The sequence below is a fragment of the Lepisosteus oculatus genome, chromosome 12 (genome assembly GCF_040954835.1).
Source record: "Lepisosteus oculatus isolate fLepOcu1 chromosome 12, fLepOcu1.hap2, whole genome shotgun sequence".
Taxonomy (NCBI): Eukaryota; Metazoa; Chordata; class Actinopteri; order Semionotiformes; family Lepisosteidae; genus Lepisosteus; species Lepisosteus oculatus.
The window spans coordinates 25,747,098-25,761,510 of record NC_090707.1 but is presented as its reverse complement, the minus strand read 5'-3'; the positions used below and the strand labels follow the sequence as shown (position 1 = coordinate 25,761,510).

Genomic DNA, 14,413 nt, shown 5'->3' with positions numbered 1-14,413 from the left:
ATTTCTATTGTTTCTGATTTTGTCATGTCTTCACTATATTTTACTGTTGTATAATAATATATTCTGTTTATCAAAGTAAATAAATACAATGGTAGCATACATCATGGTAGGTTTTGTGATATTATCAAAGACTAGTATTTTTCCAACCAGTGTAAGAATTAGTAGTAATATCCAAAAAATCTGCCCTGTTATTAATGGCTCAGAGAAACTTTAAACTGTTTGTAATATATGTTATAATGACATGTTATACTGTACTTCTTCAGGTGTGAAGCAATTCTATTATTTTCCTTTTAGCATTAAATTAACCTTTACCTGTTATGAAGAGACATTAATTGATATTTGTTTTTTATACTATAGTTGTCAGTAGCAGTGTGTAGACTTTAAAGTGCATTCCAGAATACAGCTTAATATTACTCAGAAAAATGGTCTGTATTCAAGCAGCAAGTACATTTGTGTAATTATAAAGTCACTAAACCCAACACTTACAACTGTCAGACAGAGTTTCGGCCTTCTAAAGGAAACTACTCCTCTGGAAGAAAAAGATAGATGAAGAAAATAAAAGTTACTGCTTCCCTCTGCTGCAGCAGTTTGTGGAAGAAAACTAAGTTCAGTTGAATGAGGAATTAAAGTTTGTGTTTGTGGAGCATTTATCACAACTCCACATTCACTTTGAGAAGTATTTTTCAGAAGATGTTGAAATAAGCAACAAAGCTCTGTGAATTCTGCTTCCCTTTGCAATTTCCTGCCTTTGTGAAGCTGGGTTTGCAGCACTTGCGGTTATCAAATCCAAGTTCAGATCAAGAGTCAATGTTGAGAAGGAGATGCAAATTACCATTTAAAAAATACTACCCAGTATTTTTGGTGAATTATGTTAACATAATTTATTAAACAAGCCCACCTACCCATTAATAGGAATAAAACATTTCTCCCCCTTTTTTAAAAAAAACATTGATGTTAAATTTTTACTTTTTCTAAGTCATTTTATTTGCATTTTACAAAGATGTTGACTTTTTTGTTATTTTTTCAAATTGTTTTCACATTCAAATAATTTCAATAAATTTTGTTGTCAAGTATTTTTACTATTTTAATCACCCTCTTTGGTTTTGAAAAAGATTCAAAATAATAAAAATTAAATCAACTTTGTTTTTATTTTGACCCATCATTTCCTTTTCAAATTTAGCTTCTGTAAAATATCATCTTTTGTAAAATATCGCACTGCCATAGAAATTATTTTTGAGACAGGGGAGGCATGTGGAAAATTTGACAGGTCAAGGGAAGCACAGACCCAAAAGGTTTGGGAACCCCTGCTTTACCAATTTGATTCACCAGTTAGAGTTGGTCCATCATACTGTGAGGGAACCTCTGCCAACATGAGCGAAGTGAAAAAGTAGAAAGTTGACAGTGAATGCCGAGTGTTCAACAAAGAATGGACTGCAAAATAGTTTTTCACAGAGGTTGGAACAAAGGCTACATGTTTAATTTGTAAGGAAAGTGTCACAGTGTTCAAAGAATACAATCTCAGTTGGCATTTTTCTACCAAACATGCTAACTATGCTAGCAATCTGTCAGGTGAAGAGTGGGCTAATAGAGCTTCCAAACTAGCCGCTAGTTTACAGGCTCAGCAAAATGTATTTTTTCACCCTTCTACTATCCAAGAGGCCAGCACAAAGGCAAGCTACCTGCCTGCATATAAAATTGCTAAACAAAGCAAGCCGCTCTCTGAAGGGGAGCTTTTGAAGGAGCGTATGATAGAAACCGTAGATATTCTTTGTCCAGAGCAAGAACAAATTTGAGAAAATAAGTTTATCACACAGAATAGTTACTCATCGGGTCGAGGTAATCGGTGAAGACTTATGAGTTGAACGCCAAGTTTTTACTCAATTTTTATTTTTTTATATTTAAAATTTTTCTCTCAGGTTATTGTTAATTTTGAACTAATAAGCCTATGTTGGATTTTAAACTTATATGGGGCATAAGCTATCTGTAACAGCAGCCTAAAGTGACCCGCTTTACAGTTTCAAAATGTTATGTGGTCGGTGAGCTTTGATTTACAACCACTGTTCCTTTGTTTTTATGTCATCAATTATTTTAACACTGTACCCCTTGATATATTAAATACTTTTACTGTTTCTGTCACTGATACACCTGCAATTCAAGCACCAACTATTTGAGCTCTTTCATAATCTGTTAGATCTCTCATGTTGCTTTAGGCACTTGCAAATTTATTTAGAAGACTGCCATATTAAGGTGTCATTTATAGCAGGAAAATATTGGTAATAAGTATTAAAATCAATATGAAACATGAATCCTTTGAATTGCTAGTGTTACTTCAAAATACAAGTCCTTTTTGTTAGGTGTTTCCATTATTTTCTCCACTGTCTGTACAGTAGTCCATTGGTAACAAATTTCATTGACAAAGGGTGTTAGTGACCTGCAGCTTTTTTTCCTGTTCACCTTCATTCATTCTATAATAACCTCAGCAACTTATTTCTGAAGCAATATCAAACTAACTTTGTTTGAAAATTACTTGACATTAAAGGTGCCATAAGTGTAGGAAATGTTTACTTTCTGAACTGAATCCATTATAGCTACACAGTAGGTTCCCTGCATAAATAACTTGTACAGTTACTTATGTAGGTACTGTAATGTGAGATCGTGTCTCTGTTTTTAAAAACAGTGAATATGTAGCAGTTTAACATGCATTTAATTATTTGGACATGAATAGAATAACTCCTGTTATTTCTAATTACAGTTTGATTCCAAATCTCAAATTGAGCTGCAGGACATCGCCTCCACAGCAGAGGGGAAAACACTGAAAACGCTAGAGGATCCAGCTAGAGACCTCTTCCTTTGGGCTATTTTGCAGAACAGGAAAGAGCTGGCTGAAATTGCATGGGAACAGGTAAAAAAGTCGGGAGGAAGATCGGAAAGGAATCTTGTTTGGTTAAAATGAAGATTCATTGTCTTTTAAAAAAAGATGTCCTGGGGAATATCTGAACTCACCCAACCCTCCCCCCCCCCAAAAAAAAAAGCTTAATTGTGTATCTAACATAAATAACATAAAGTGGCTTTTGACCTTGAAAGCACTTTTGTTTTGTTACAGATTTGGAGGTTAAGGAAATTAGAAAATATTTTAACGACCATAGGTTTCGGTACGGAATGGAGCAGGCAGGGGACTTAGGAAATGGGGCCGAACAAGGCATTTATTAACTCAAATCGGGGAAAGGTACACACACAGGTACAGGGGTTACAGTGCTGCACCTTCACTAACACACACACACGAAGGGAAGAGGCTGTCTCCCTGTCTCCCAATGACAAAATTAAATGATACATGTTACACATACAACATCTCAGAAGTCTACATTCTGACCAACCAGAAAAACACTAATCCAGTGCTCAAAAATCCTACATGATACATAACAGACTAACAAGAGAAAATCCTGCATCATAAATTAAACAGAATACAACCCAAATCTAAAGCTTTCTTCCTGTAAATCAGGATGCTCCAAAGTGAATGGAACCCTATCTCCATATTCTAAAAAGCACCACTAACCGGGAGAGAAGTCTTTAACCTGGGAATTCCTTATAAGGAAATCAGAGTTTCCTAAAATAACATATGGCAAACTCTCTTAAACAAGGTCCTCTCGCCTGGCACGTTTCTTCTTTCTGTCTCTTTTTCTCTCCACCTGTACTTCATGTGTCTCTACTTTCTTCTACTGTGACTGTCTTTTATCCTGGGTTTCTCACTCATGATGACTGTTAAGGAAGTCAAGTAGGGTAAACCAGAAGATTTCTTTTGATCTATTGTCTGTCTGGTCACTGACCACTCAGTTCAGACCTCAGTTCCCTATCCATTGTTTCTAGATCCTAAGACATTTCAATAGCCATAACGGTATAAGAATGATCTAAATGTATTAATGATCTAAGGTAACATACCTTAAATAAACTTAATTTAAAATATTAATATATAATAAGTATGACTGGATTTGAGAGACAGAGGAATTACTTAATACCTTACATTGCTCTTAATTTGTTTGAAAAACATTGCAGACACGTAAAAGAAATGCACAAGCATCCTTTTGAAAAATCTAGATTTCAATTTGGAGAACTGTAGAAAAGTGTTTCCATTGCAGGCATTCTTGCATGACAAAAACCAAACAAAAACATGTTCCTTCATGTGAAATTACTGGTCTTCTGAGCAGTTGTGAAAGGGGGTAAATTTTACTTTCACACAAAGGTATTTTTCATCATGACATTTTCCCTAATCAGGTGGTTCTTTTTGCAGTGACTGCTGTATTAAAAGGTTTCAAATTGAAAACTGGGTCCTGAATCATCTTCAAAAAATGTTTATTTGGCACTATTATTAGACATTTATGTTGCTAATGTGGAAAATCAAAGCAGAAATGTAAGTTGGTATCCTGGTCTAGAACTGGGAAACACCACATAACACAATTACAGAACTTCAGATCTATGGAAGTGCATTTAAAAATGAGAACAGGAGGTACAGTACTCCTTTACACAGAAGGTTGTGGATGTATTTAACAAGCTACACAGCACTGTATTTTTCAAGCTGATGAATTCAAATGTAGATAAAATTCAAGATTGTAGACGTCCAGCAGGTGACATTTAACCTACACAAGTGAAAAGATTTACATGCAGGCTTTAAAAGCATAAATTAGATATACAAATTGGAAAACACCGAGCTAGACGAAGTTATCTACTATAGATATAATGACTTGGGTGTTTATGTTGACACATTCCGAACAGTGTGGAGAAGCAATAAAGAAGACAAAAAAAAATGTTAAGCTGTATAGTTATAAGTGTAGAATTCAGATCAAGGGATTTCATGTTAAAATTGTATAATGCACTAGTCAGGGCTCATTTACAATGTGCACAGTTTTGTTTAAGATCTGTGACACAGTGCAGGTATGACTTCGCTATCACCTCTTTGACAGCTGTATGGAAAAATGGTAACAATATCATTGCCAACAGCTGCTCCCATTCAGAGGAGCAGCAATATAAGATGTCCTATCTCCTCCTCGAGATATTGAAAGATACATCCGTGATAGACACAGCAAAGAAAAAAACAACTCAATCACACATGTTATTAAGAAGATTGAAATCAGTCCAGAGACTACCACCCAGATATATTATGTAACTGCAAGGAATGTCCTACACCAGTAGTTCTTAACTTTTTGGACAAAGTTCCACCCCTAATCAAGCCAAAGCATTCAAGTACCACCTACAAGTCATCTTCTCATAGGAACCACAGAAAGTCTCAATGACCAAGATGAGCGCGTGGCCACACACATATAATAAAAATAGCACTGAGCAATCACTATCTCAGTGAGAGGGGTTAGCCTGTTTAATCCAGCAAAGCCTTGCAATGTCAGGGATGAGGGCAGTGAGCTTCAAACACAGATCTGGCTCAGCATCCATTTTGTTGCGGTAAATTGTCTTGATTGCAGTGAGAGCAGAGAAGCCTTTCTCACAAAGGCCGGTAGTAGCAAAAGGCATAAAAAATCGCAGAGCCTTTAATGAGAGGGCTGTGTATACACTCTGTCTTTGGATCCAGAAATCCAACAGTGATTGGCATTTCAATTCTGACATCAAAGTCACATCAGATGAGAACTCGAGCAACTTCTCTTGTTCAGCACTGGTCAGAACCTTGGGTATTCCTACAACATCAACAGTAAAGAGGTTCCTGATCCATTCTCAACTGAAAAAATACTCTGAGAACTGTTCTTTCAATGACAAGAGGTGCACTGTAATCACATCACAAAGAGCAGCTTCAAGTGCCACACCATATGTGTGTAGATAGTTCTCCAAAGTTGGGAAAGCAGAGAGATCACAAAGCTGCACCTTTTTCTTCATAGCGGTGATCTTGTTGGATGTCAACAATTGTTGAAGAGAGCCCCTGCAGTCCTATATTCAGCTCATTCAAATGTGAGAATATATCAGCCAGGTAGGCTAATTTTACCAGCCATATTACAAAGCACAGTGAACAGAAGTAAATTCATTGATACAATTCACAACTTTGACAGCAGAGTCTAACACAGATTTTAAATCCTCAGGCATTTTCTTGACTGCCAAGATCTCATGGTGGATGCTGCAGTGTGTCCACTTCATATCTGGAGCAACCTCTCTAATTCGTGCAACTACACTGCTGTGTTGGATTGTCATAGTTTTAGCACCATCTTTACAAACTCAGACACATTTTTTGCAGTCAATGCCATTCTCTTTGATAAATTCATTCAAAAGCTGAAATATGTGCTCTCCTGTAGTTCCTATTGGTAGCGGCTTACAGAAGAGAAAGTCCTCATGGGACATGCCCTCAATCTTATATCTAACGCAAATGAGCAAATTGGCCAAATCAACAACATCTAGACTCATCTAATTGCAGTGAAAAGCATCTGCTAATCTTTACGCGCTCTATCAGTGTTCTTTTGACATCATCTGCCATATAAAAAATTCTACGAGTCACTGTGTCATTTGAAAGGGGCAGCTGGTCGAGCTGTTTAGCTGCTTTTACTCCACACATAATACGTCATTTCTTTTGCCAACAGTAAACAAAGTTCTTCACTAATAGTGTGGGGATTACCTGCTTTAGCAATCTGCAAGCTTGCATTTTTCTCCAATTCCCCTTAAAAGACAGTCAGGAGTCCATCTCAGAAGTTAAAATAAGTTTTTATTTCATGTGCATGGGAGAAAAACACAGAGATGCTAGGTGTATTTTTCTCAAATTAACCTAGAACAGCCCTTAAGTACTTTTCTGTTATCTATCATGCTTTCCTGTGCTTACAAAATCATGCAAATTCTTTTACCTCCCTAGTTGCTAGAGATAACCTCTTTTAATACAATTGGTCACTTAGGTTTGTAGCAAGCATCCCTATTCAATGGTATATACAAAGTAGCTCTTGTGTCCACTCAAGTATTTTATTAAATTAGAAAATATGAAAACCCATCCCAATTTTTCAGCGCACAGAACAAATTTCCAGGGTCATCTGGCATACCACCTGGGGGCACTCTGCGTACTAACAGTGGTATGCGTACCACAGTTTGAGAACAACTGAACTTCTTAAATCTTGAACAGTGAATACTAAGAGTGAACCTGATACAAACGTTTAAAATTTTAAAAGGCATTGATAAAGTCAACCCAGAGGACTTTTTCAAAGAATTAGCAGTGAACAAAAAAATAAGTGTAAGTCTGTTAAAAGTGGAACAGGAACCAAAGGGCACAAGTGGAAACTGTGTGGATGTGCTTTTAAGATCAAGAATAGGAGGCACCTATTTACTAAAAGGGTTGTAGGAGTATGTAATAAGCTATGTAGCTATGTGGTTGAAGCCAATACTTTGCTTCATTCAAGAAGTGGCTAGTTGAGATCCTTGGGTGAAATGGCCACCTCTCATTTGTAACTTTTCTTATGATCTGATTTCGTTCAAGAATGAGATCCTTGAATTAATAGAAAAAATAGATGGGCTGAATGTCTTCCTTCCATTAGAAACTTTTCTTATGTTTTTACACGAATCTGCCTCTTCAAGACAGTTTGTGTTGAAAATGTTTCCTTCCCACACTAACCATTGGCTGTATGCTTTCAGTGCAGAGACAACATAGCTGCAGCCCTCGCAGCTAGTAAGATCCTAAAGATACTAGCAGAAGAAGAGGAAGGAGACGAGTCAGATGAAATGAAGAAACTAGCGGATTATTATGAGCACCAAGCAATTGGTAGTATTTCATTTTGAACCCTACTTTATAAAAGACTGCAAATGAATGGAAATGAATGGTAAAATAGGTGTCGTGGATGGTGACCTAAAATAATAATATAGCAAAGTGGCTTCTCAAAGTGTACAGTGTACGGTAAGAAAAAAAGCACACAATGAGAGGAGATAGCAGAATTATGCAATTAAAATAAGGGTTTAGAATACAGTAGGAAAGCAAAGGGGCAGACACAGAACCAGTTAAATTAAATCCCATCTAACAAAGAAGGTTTTGAGTAATGAAGGTGCTCAGGGAAGGTAACTCTCATAGCAAGAGAAGGCTCTGTAATCCATAGTATGTAGATGGGTTTGGGAGTAGACAGGAGACCAGACTTAGATGAACAAAGGTTGAAAGATGGGAAGTACGACGAGAGTAATTCAGACAGGTACTGAGATACAATGTGTTACAATTCGTACCTAATGTGAACACAATCATTATAATCATGATGACAATCACACATCCTTATACAAGAAGCTATAATACGTAATTGATTCCACTGCTTAAAACTTAAAGTAAGCTAATGATAGTTTAGGTATAGCATGACAATTGTGCGACTGCATGATTGTCACATAAAGTACATGATTATGTACTATCTCATAATTACGACATAACACATGATTTTTTTCCCTTGATGGCAGCCATGCACTGTAATTTTCTTATTCGTATAATAAAACAAAAAAGTTCATTACATATATAAACAGTTCTGATAATACATCAATTATGTATTTAAATCAATAGTTAGTATAGTAACATCAGGAATCATTTCGAGTAATTCACTTTCCCCAAAGTTGCTAACTGAGGGAAGTGGATAACTGTTTATAGTTGTTCATAAAATGGCTGTCCACAGATGCAGATGTAATGATGCACTGTTCAATTGCACACTGTCTTTCCTAGAGCCTCCCCCCTCGATTGCTGGTCCAGTCAAAGCGTCTTTCTTGCCCTGATCAAGGGCCATCTAAATCAGGGGTGTCAAACTCATTTTTAAGGAGGGCCAAACTAAAAACATTTAATCATGTCGCAGGCCACACATGCAGAGATAAATACTGATTAGAATTTTATTATATATTTTTCCACATATGCTAGTGATTGTAGCCTATACAAACAAAATATTGCTTCAGTATTCCTCTGTTTAATAATACGGTTGAGCATTTCATAAAAGAAAATGTATTCAAGATTAAACATTTAGGTAATTTTTGGCAATGTAACTATATTGCACAAAATGATTTGAAATAAATACATGAATTGAAATAAATAAAAACAAACACAAATAAGGATAGGTCTACATCACAAACTGTTAGCCTACTGTCGCTTTGCCAAGCCAGAAACCTGAGCTCTTTTCTTTGATGCAAGAGAGTTTAATCTCGGCATAAAATCCTGAATGGCAATAAATGGCAAGTTAATATGCAATAAATTCGATCGCTTTCTCTGAAAGCTGCTCTTGTAGATTGTCAGCATTCTCGTCCACTCGAGTAGCCATCACATTTCTAGTGAGACTGATGTTTGCAAAAGCAGACCCTGTCTCTGGACACACTACTTCACTGACTTTTAACAGGCACCGCTTTAGAAAACCACCCTAGCATAATGGTCTCCCTGATTTAGCTATTTCTTCAGCCGTGATAAAACTCGTCTTCACCACAGTTCTGTTTCTGAGGGGAGGGGAGGATGCTAATACTCAGTTGTTGTGTGATGCGATTGGAGCTAAGGGCTCATGGGAATTGGAGTTCCTGCTGTCGCGGGACTCATACAATAGACCGGGAAAAGTCTTGCAAGGGCCGGATTAAGGCGGCTTGCAGGCTGTGAGTTTGACACGTGCTCTAAACACAGACTCTGGGAAATTACCACACCATTCAGGGGTAACGTGGGATTGCATTGATTGGCCAATTACACCCAATTTTTAACACAGATTCACCCCTGTCTTCTTGGGTGTTACTGGCCAATCGATGCAACTTAACATCCATACAGCCCTTGACTCCTTGTGCCCAAACATCCATCCTTCTCACTCTGTCATACTAGCACAAGAACTTCATTGACCCCAGTTACCAAAACCCTGTGTCCAGCCTCACTGTTCTCCAAAAACAACTCCATTTATGTACAGTACCTCCTTCTGCCACAGTAGAATATCGGTTTAGCCCTAAGCTTATTCTTGAATCCTGAAAACTGACCTGAACAATGTAGTGCCTTATGCTGCCCCACTCTACCTAGTTTTCTCCAAGTCCAGCATCAGGTTGGGGGTATGTGACTGACTACCCAAAAACACTGTACTATCAGAACAGGAACAAAATAAGTGTAGGAAACCAAAAACAGTGCAAGCTTTCTGCTTTTCTTTTAAAACAGCAGGCCAGAACAAAACTCAATCAACAATAAATACATCATCCAGGTTATACACTATAAGCCCCACCCCTGATGGACAGGTTTACCTCCATTTTAAGGGGTCGGTCAACAGACTAATGTTATAATGGACACAATGTGGTGGAACAGACAGACACAAGACAACATTGTGGATCTGCAACATGTAACCCACAACAAAATACGACAATTCGCATAATACAAAAATAACATAGCAATAGATTCTACAAAAATAACTATATACGAATGTCCTATGACAGGCCACAAGTCCATGCCCTTCATCATGGGGGAGCAAGACATCAGAGCCTTCATCTACTGCTCTGTATTGTGTCTCTGGGGTCCATATTCTCTCCTGAGGTCCAATACTGCACTCTTTGTCCCCCTCAAATCCGTTCAAATTTTGAAGCCCCCCTAGCCAAAGCTCAGGTCTTCTTCTTGTGGGGGTGGAAGTGTCCCTTTGCTGTCTTGGGTGTGGGTAGAGCTAATCCATTGGGGCTCATTGATCACCTGTCTGTATGAATATGGTCAGGTGTAATTATGTCTTCTTTGTCTGAGGCCCAGTTAGATGTGTCTCACAATCCCGAATATCATCTCTGAACTGTGTAGTGATTAACAAGTGTCTGCACAAAGAAGAGCTTTGATCAATGGGAGGAAACTAAAAGAACAAAGCGAGAAATGCAAAAGCCCTTAGGGAAGCAGTGGTCATTCAATGCAAACTTGAATTGCTTGACATCTTTTGTGTGATACCCAAATTTTGTTTCTCTGTGACATAAGCTTTGTCATAAACATAGCTTTAGCTTAAAGATCTGATTTGACTTAATCAGCTTTATGCACAACAGTTCTTTTTACAACGTGCACATAATGTACATTAGAACAAGTAAAGGTTTATTCCATGCTGAAAAGAGAAGAAACATTTCAGCTGTGGAGCCTTTGTCAGGTGTGTGCACTGTACACTGTACTGTAATGTAGAACTGTACATTAAGCTAGCAAGTGATTAAATAAGGAACATGGCCACTTTTGGTTTATTTTACCATTTAAAAAAAAAAACAATGTATGTTTAATACATTATTATTTCAGAGTGATTTCCATAAAACAATGCCAAAATCTGAGTTTTCAGGTTTTGATTTCAACACGTTTGATGTTATCAGGTGAAAATAACATTGTTGCAAATTGATAAGCCTTTTGTTAATCTTTGGGAAATCATGCCTAACCTGTACAGACCTCCTTTGCCATATCCTCAGGACTCTACAAAGATTATGTAAACATCTTCTAAGACAGTCTGGTTAATGTTTGCGAACCCATACTGCAGGTGTGTTCACGGAGTGCTATGGGAGAGATGAGCTCCGAGCCCAGAAGCTACTCACCCGCTTGTCAAAGTCTTGGGGCCGGACCACTTGTCTGCGCCTGGCTCTGGAGGCAGACAACAAGAGCTTTGTGGCTCAAACAGGTGTCCAGGTAGGAGCTACAGTACCTGCGTTTTTAGCTGCTATAAAGAAAAGAGTAATGCATAGTAATGCAACAATCCTTAAATTTTGAGGTAATCTGTCCCAATCTGTGTGCTAGTTTCTTCATCATGTAGTTGATCATTCAGTTTTAATTCTACAGAGCTCTTTTATGGTGAGCTAAATCACAAGAAGCTTTACCATAAGCCACTTGGAGGAAAACGTGCTATATGTACAGTAAATACTGTAATATTATACATTGTGAGAGATATCACATTACTTTATGCAGAACAGGGAACTTGGTGCCAACTTGAACCTAGATAAACACATTTTTATAAATTACTGGGAATATTAGCCCTGAAATCATCCTTATTTTATATCGTAATTATATTGTATGACATTACAACTGCAATTGATTAACTCCCACCACATAAAAAAAACTGAAAAGTAAACAATCACCACATATACTTTGCGTGTCACTGTAGACCTGAAATACACTTAAATATAAATTAATATATTTGATTATGTTTTCAGAATGAATTTTAAAATATTACATTTAAAAAAATATTTTGGACAGTTTATTAACTGTAATTTATAAATTAAATACATTTAACATTCTCTTCTCTGTGTGGGCATAAAGTTATGTGCCTAGATTGAAATGTCAACCCATTCTGCTGTCACAAATCATAAAGTCAGCACTCAATGTCAGATATGTACTGGAATATACTGTAAGCATTAAGTCTCTCTATAAACAAAAGATCTGGGCTTGTAATTTGCAGTTGGCAAATTAGTGGGCCAGATCAGCTGTGCTGTGTTAGATGCCTGTTTTAAAGACCAGTGAAGAGAGAGTTGGTTCTTGGTAGCGTAATGTGAATCTCTTCTCACCCAGGCCTTCCTGACCACCATCTGGTGGGGGGAGCTTACAGTGGACACAAAGCTGTGGAGGGTGTTGCTGTGCATGCTGTTCTTCCCGTTCATCTACACTGGTCTCGTCACATTCAGGTTCCTGTGAATGCCGTCTATGTCATATTTACGGTTGTTCTTTAGTGTGTCTTCAGACAAATACTGTTATTCTATCCATTTAAATAATAGTATTGTAATGCCACTAAGGCTTTTTGAAGTCCTCAACTAGCCACTTAAATATTGAAGCAAAATTAAATTGATTTGTCTGAACTATGAACCCAGAAAAATATAGTACAGCAGACTTATAAGTAAATACTGCATTGTCATGTCATATTAAAACAAATGTAGAGTTTCAGAGTGGCAATATAGTGCATCAGGAAAACTATTGTTATAAGCCTAACTTTATTATGTAAAATCATTATAGTCATACTGTAATTTTCCTTGGTTTAGTTCTTGTGCTTGAGTTTAAGAGTGTTTATTACTTAAGTGTTTATACAACTTATAGTTGTTTACTAAGGTGTTTTATACAGTCAGCCTGTGCCTACCACCAACACTAGAAAGACCTGCAACACCAATCTTATTGATTTACAACAGTTAACCGAAGGGGAATTTAAACCTAAAAATGGGTACATAACAAAAGATTTAATCTGGCAAATCAGTGACATGTGGCAAAGTGTTTTCTGATGCACCCTACAGCACGTTTTTTCACCAACAGACGTGATGAAGAAATCCAGAAGGAGATACAGAGAAACAAAGAGATTGACGGTCTAGAAACCATGGCTTTTGGACATCCTGAGACAAAGCTGTGGACAAACTTCCGGTAACCATTTTAACTTTCTTAGTGTTTGGTGAATAAATTAGTTCAGGAAGAAACTAGCCAAAAAAACGGTATTACCTTTTGACACTACCGCAAACAAATAGTGCTGATAACCACATGTCCTGAATGCTGTATACTCATAGGGTGGTCTCTGGAGCCTATTTTACATAATAATGATATCATATTTTTCTATAATGTATGTGTATAATTTTATTTCTTTTTTCCATGTGGTCATTTGCTAGGATTGTACATAACATTTACAATGATTTTTAGAAAATGAAAAGCAAATTTAGATTTTTTCTTTTAAATTGACAAACGTTTCTGTCACAATTCGTTTCTGCTTAATAACAGTATATTCTAGTAATGCATAATGTATTCATAAATCATTGTATTATTGTTTCAGCTTTTTTTCTTCCTTAATGCTACTGTAACAACAGTTAAAAGATTACCCTACTGCCAAGTATTGTGTGTAAATTCTGATTGGAGGAATTTTTTAAGGTCTTCCTGCTAGAAATGGATACATCACAGGTAGAACAAATGGATTGTGTCAGCTTTCCCTTGTGACTGTGAACTCTGCTCTTTTCATCACAGCAGGCGCCAGGAACAGGTGATCCTGGTGCCTTTGAGCTTCATCAGACGCTTTAAGAACTTCTTCACCTCCCCAGTGGTCACTTTCTACTGGAATGTTATGTCATACTTTGGTTTCCTTTGGCTCTTTGCCTATGTTCTGATGATGGACTTTCAGGTCAGCCCCTCATGGACAGAGATCCTACTGTATGTCTGGCTGGCCTCACTGTTGTTTGAGGAGATCCGACAGGTGAGCTGAATTCAGCACATGCTAAATCAACACATAAACAATATTCACGTAGGCTCTTTCTAGCAAGCTTTTTTTGGAAGAAGTTCTACTTTCACTGGAATTGATACCAGGGAAAAAGATTCTACAAAAAAAAACAACAACAGAGAGTCTTGAAAATTTAACATGAATGCATAATCTAACAGTGTAGTTCAGGTTATTTATAATACCCCAAGCAACTAACTGATGAAAATAAGCCTGTTTAACATGTTCAAAAACAAAACAATAATGAGGCAGAACAATGAAATTGTTAGAATAATATTCCTTGTTTTTTATGTATTCTACGATAATAT

The 14,413-nt window shown here is 37.0% G+C and overlaps 1 protein-coding gene across 3 annotated transcripts in view; it reads left to right on the top strand.

The window, feature by feature from the left end:
* The window catches only part of trpm2 (transient receptor potential cation channel, subfamily M, member 2), an 87,044-nt gene that overhangs the window by 42,625 nt on the left and 30,006 nt on the right, over positions 1-14,413 (top strand). For all 3 annotated transcript variants that reach the window (XM_069196782.1, XM_069196781.1, XM_069196783.1), the window contains 6 exons: positions 2,753-2,902; positions 7,600-7,726; positions 11,415-11,560; positions 12,437-12,549; positions 13,166-13,270; positions 13,859-14,084. In XM_069196782.1, coding sequence (XP_069052883.1) covers positions 2,753-2,902; positions 7,600-7,726; positions 11,415-11,560; positions 12,437-12,549; positions 13,166-13,270; positions 13,859-14,084 — 867 coding nt within the window. The remainder of the gene's footprint in view (positions 1-2,752; positions 2,903-7,599; positions 7,727-11,414; positions 11,561-12,436; positions 12,550-13,165; positions 13,271-13,858; positions 14,085-14,413) is intronic.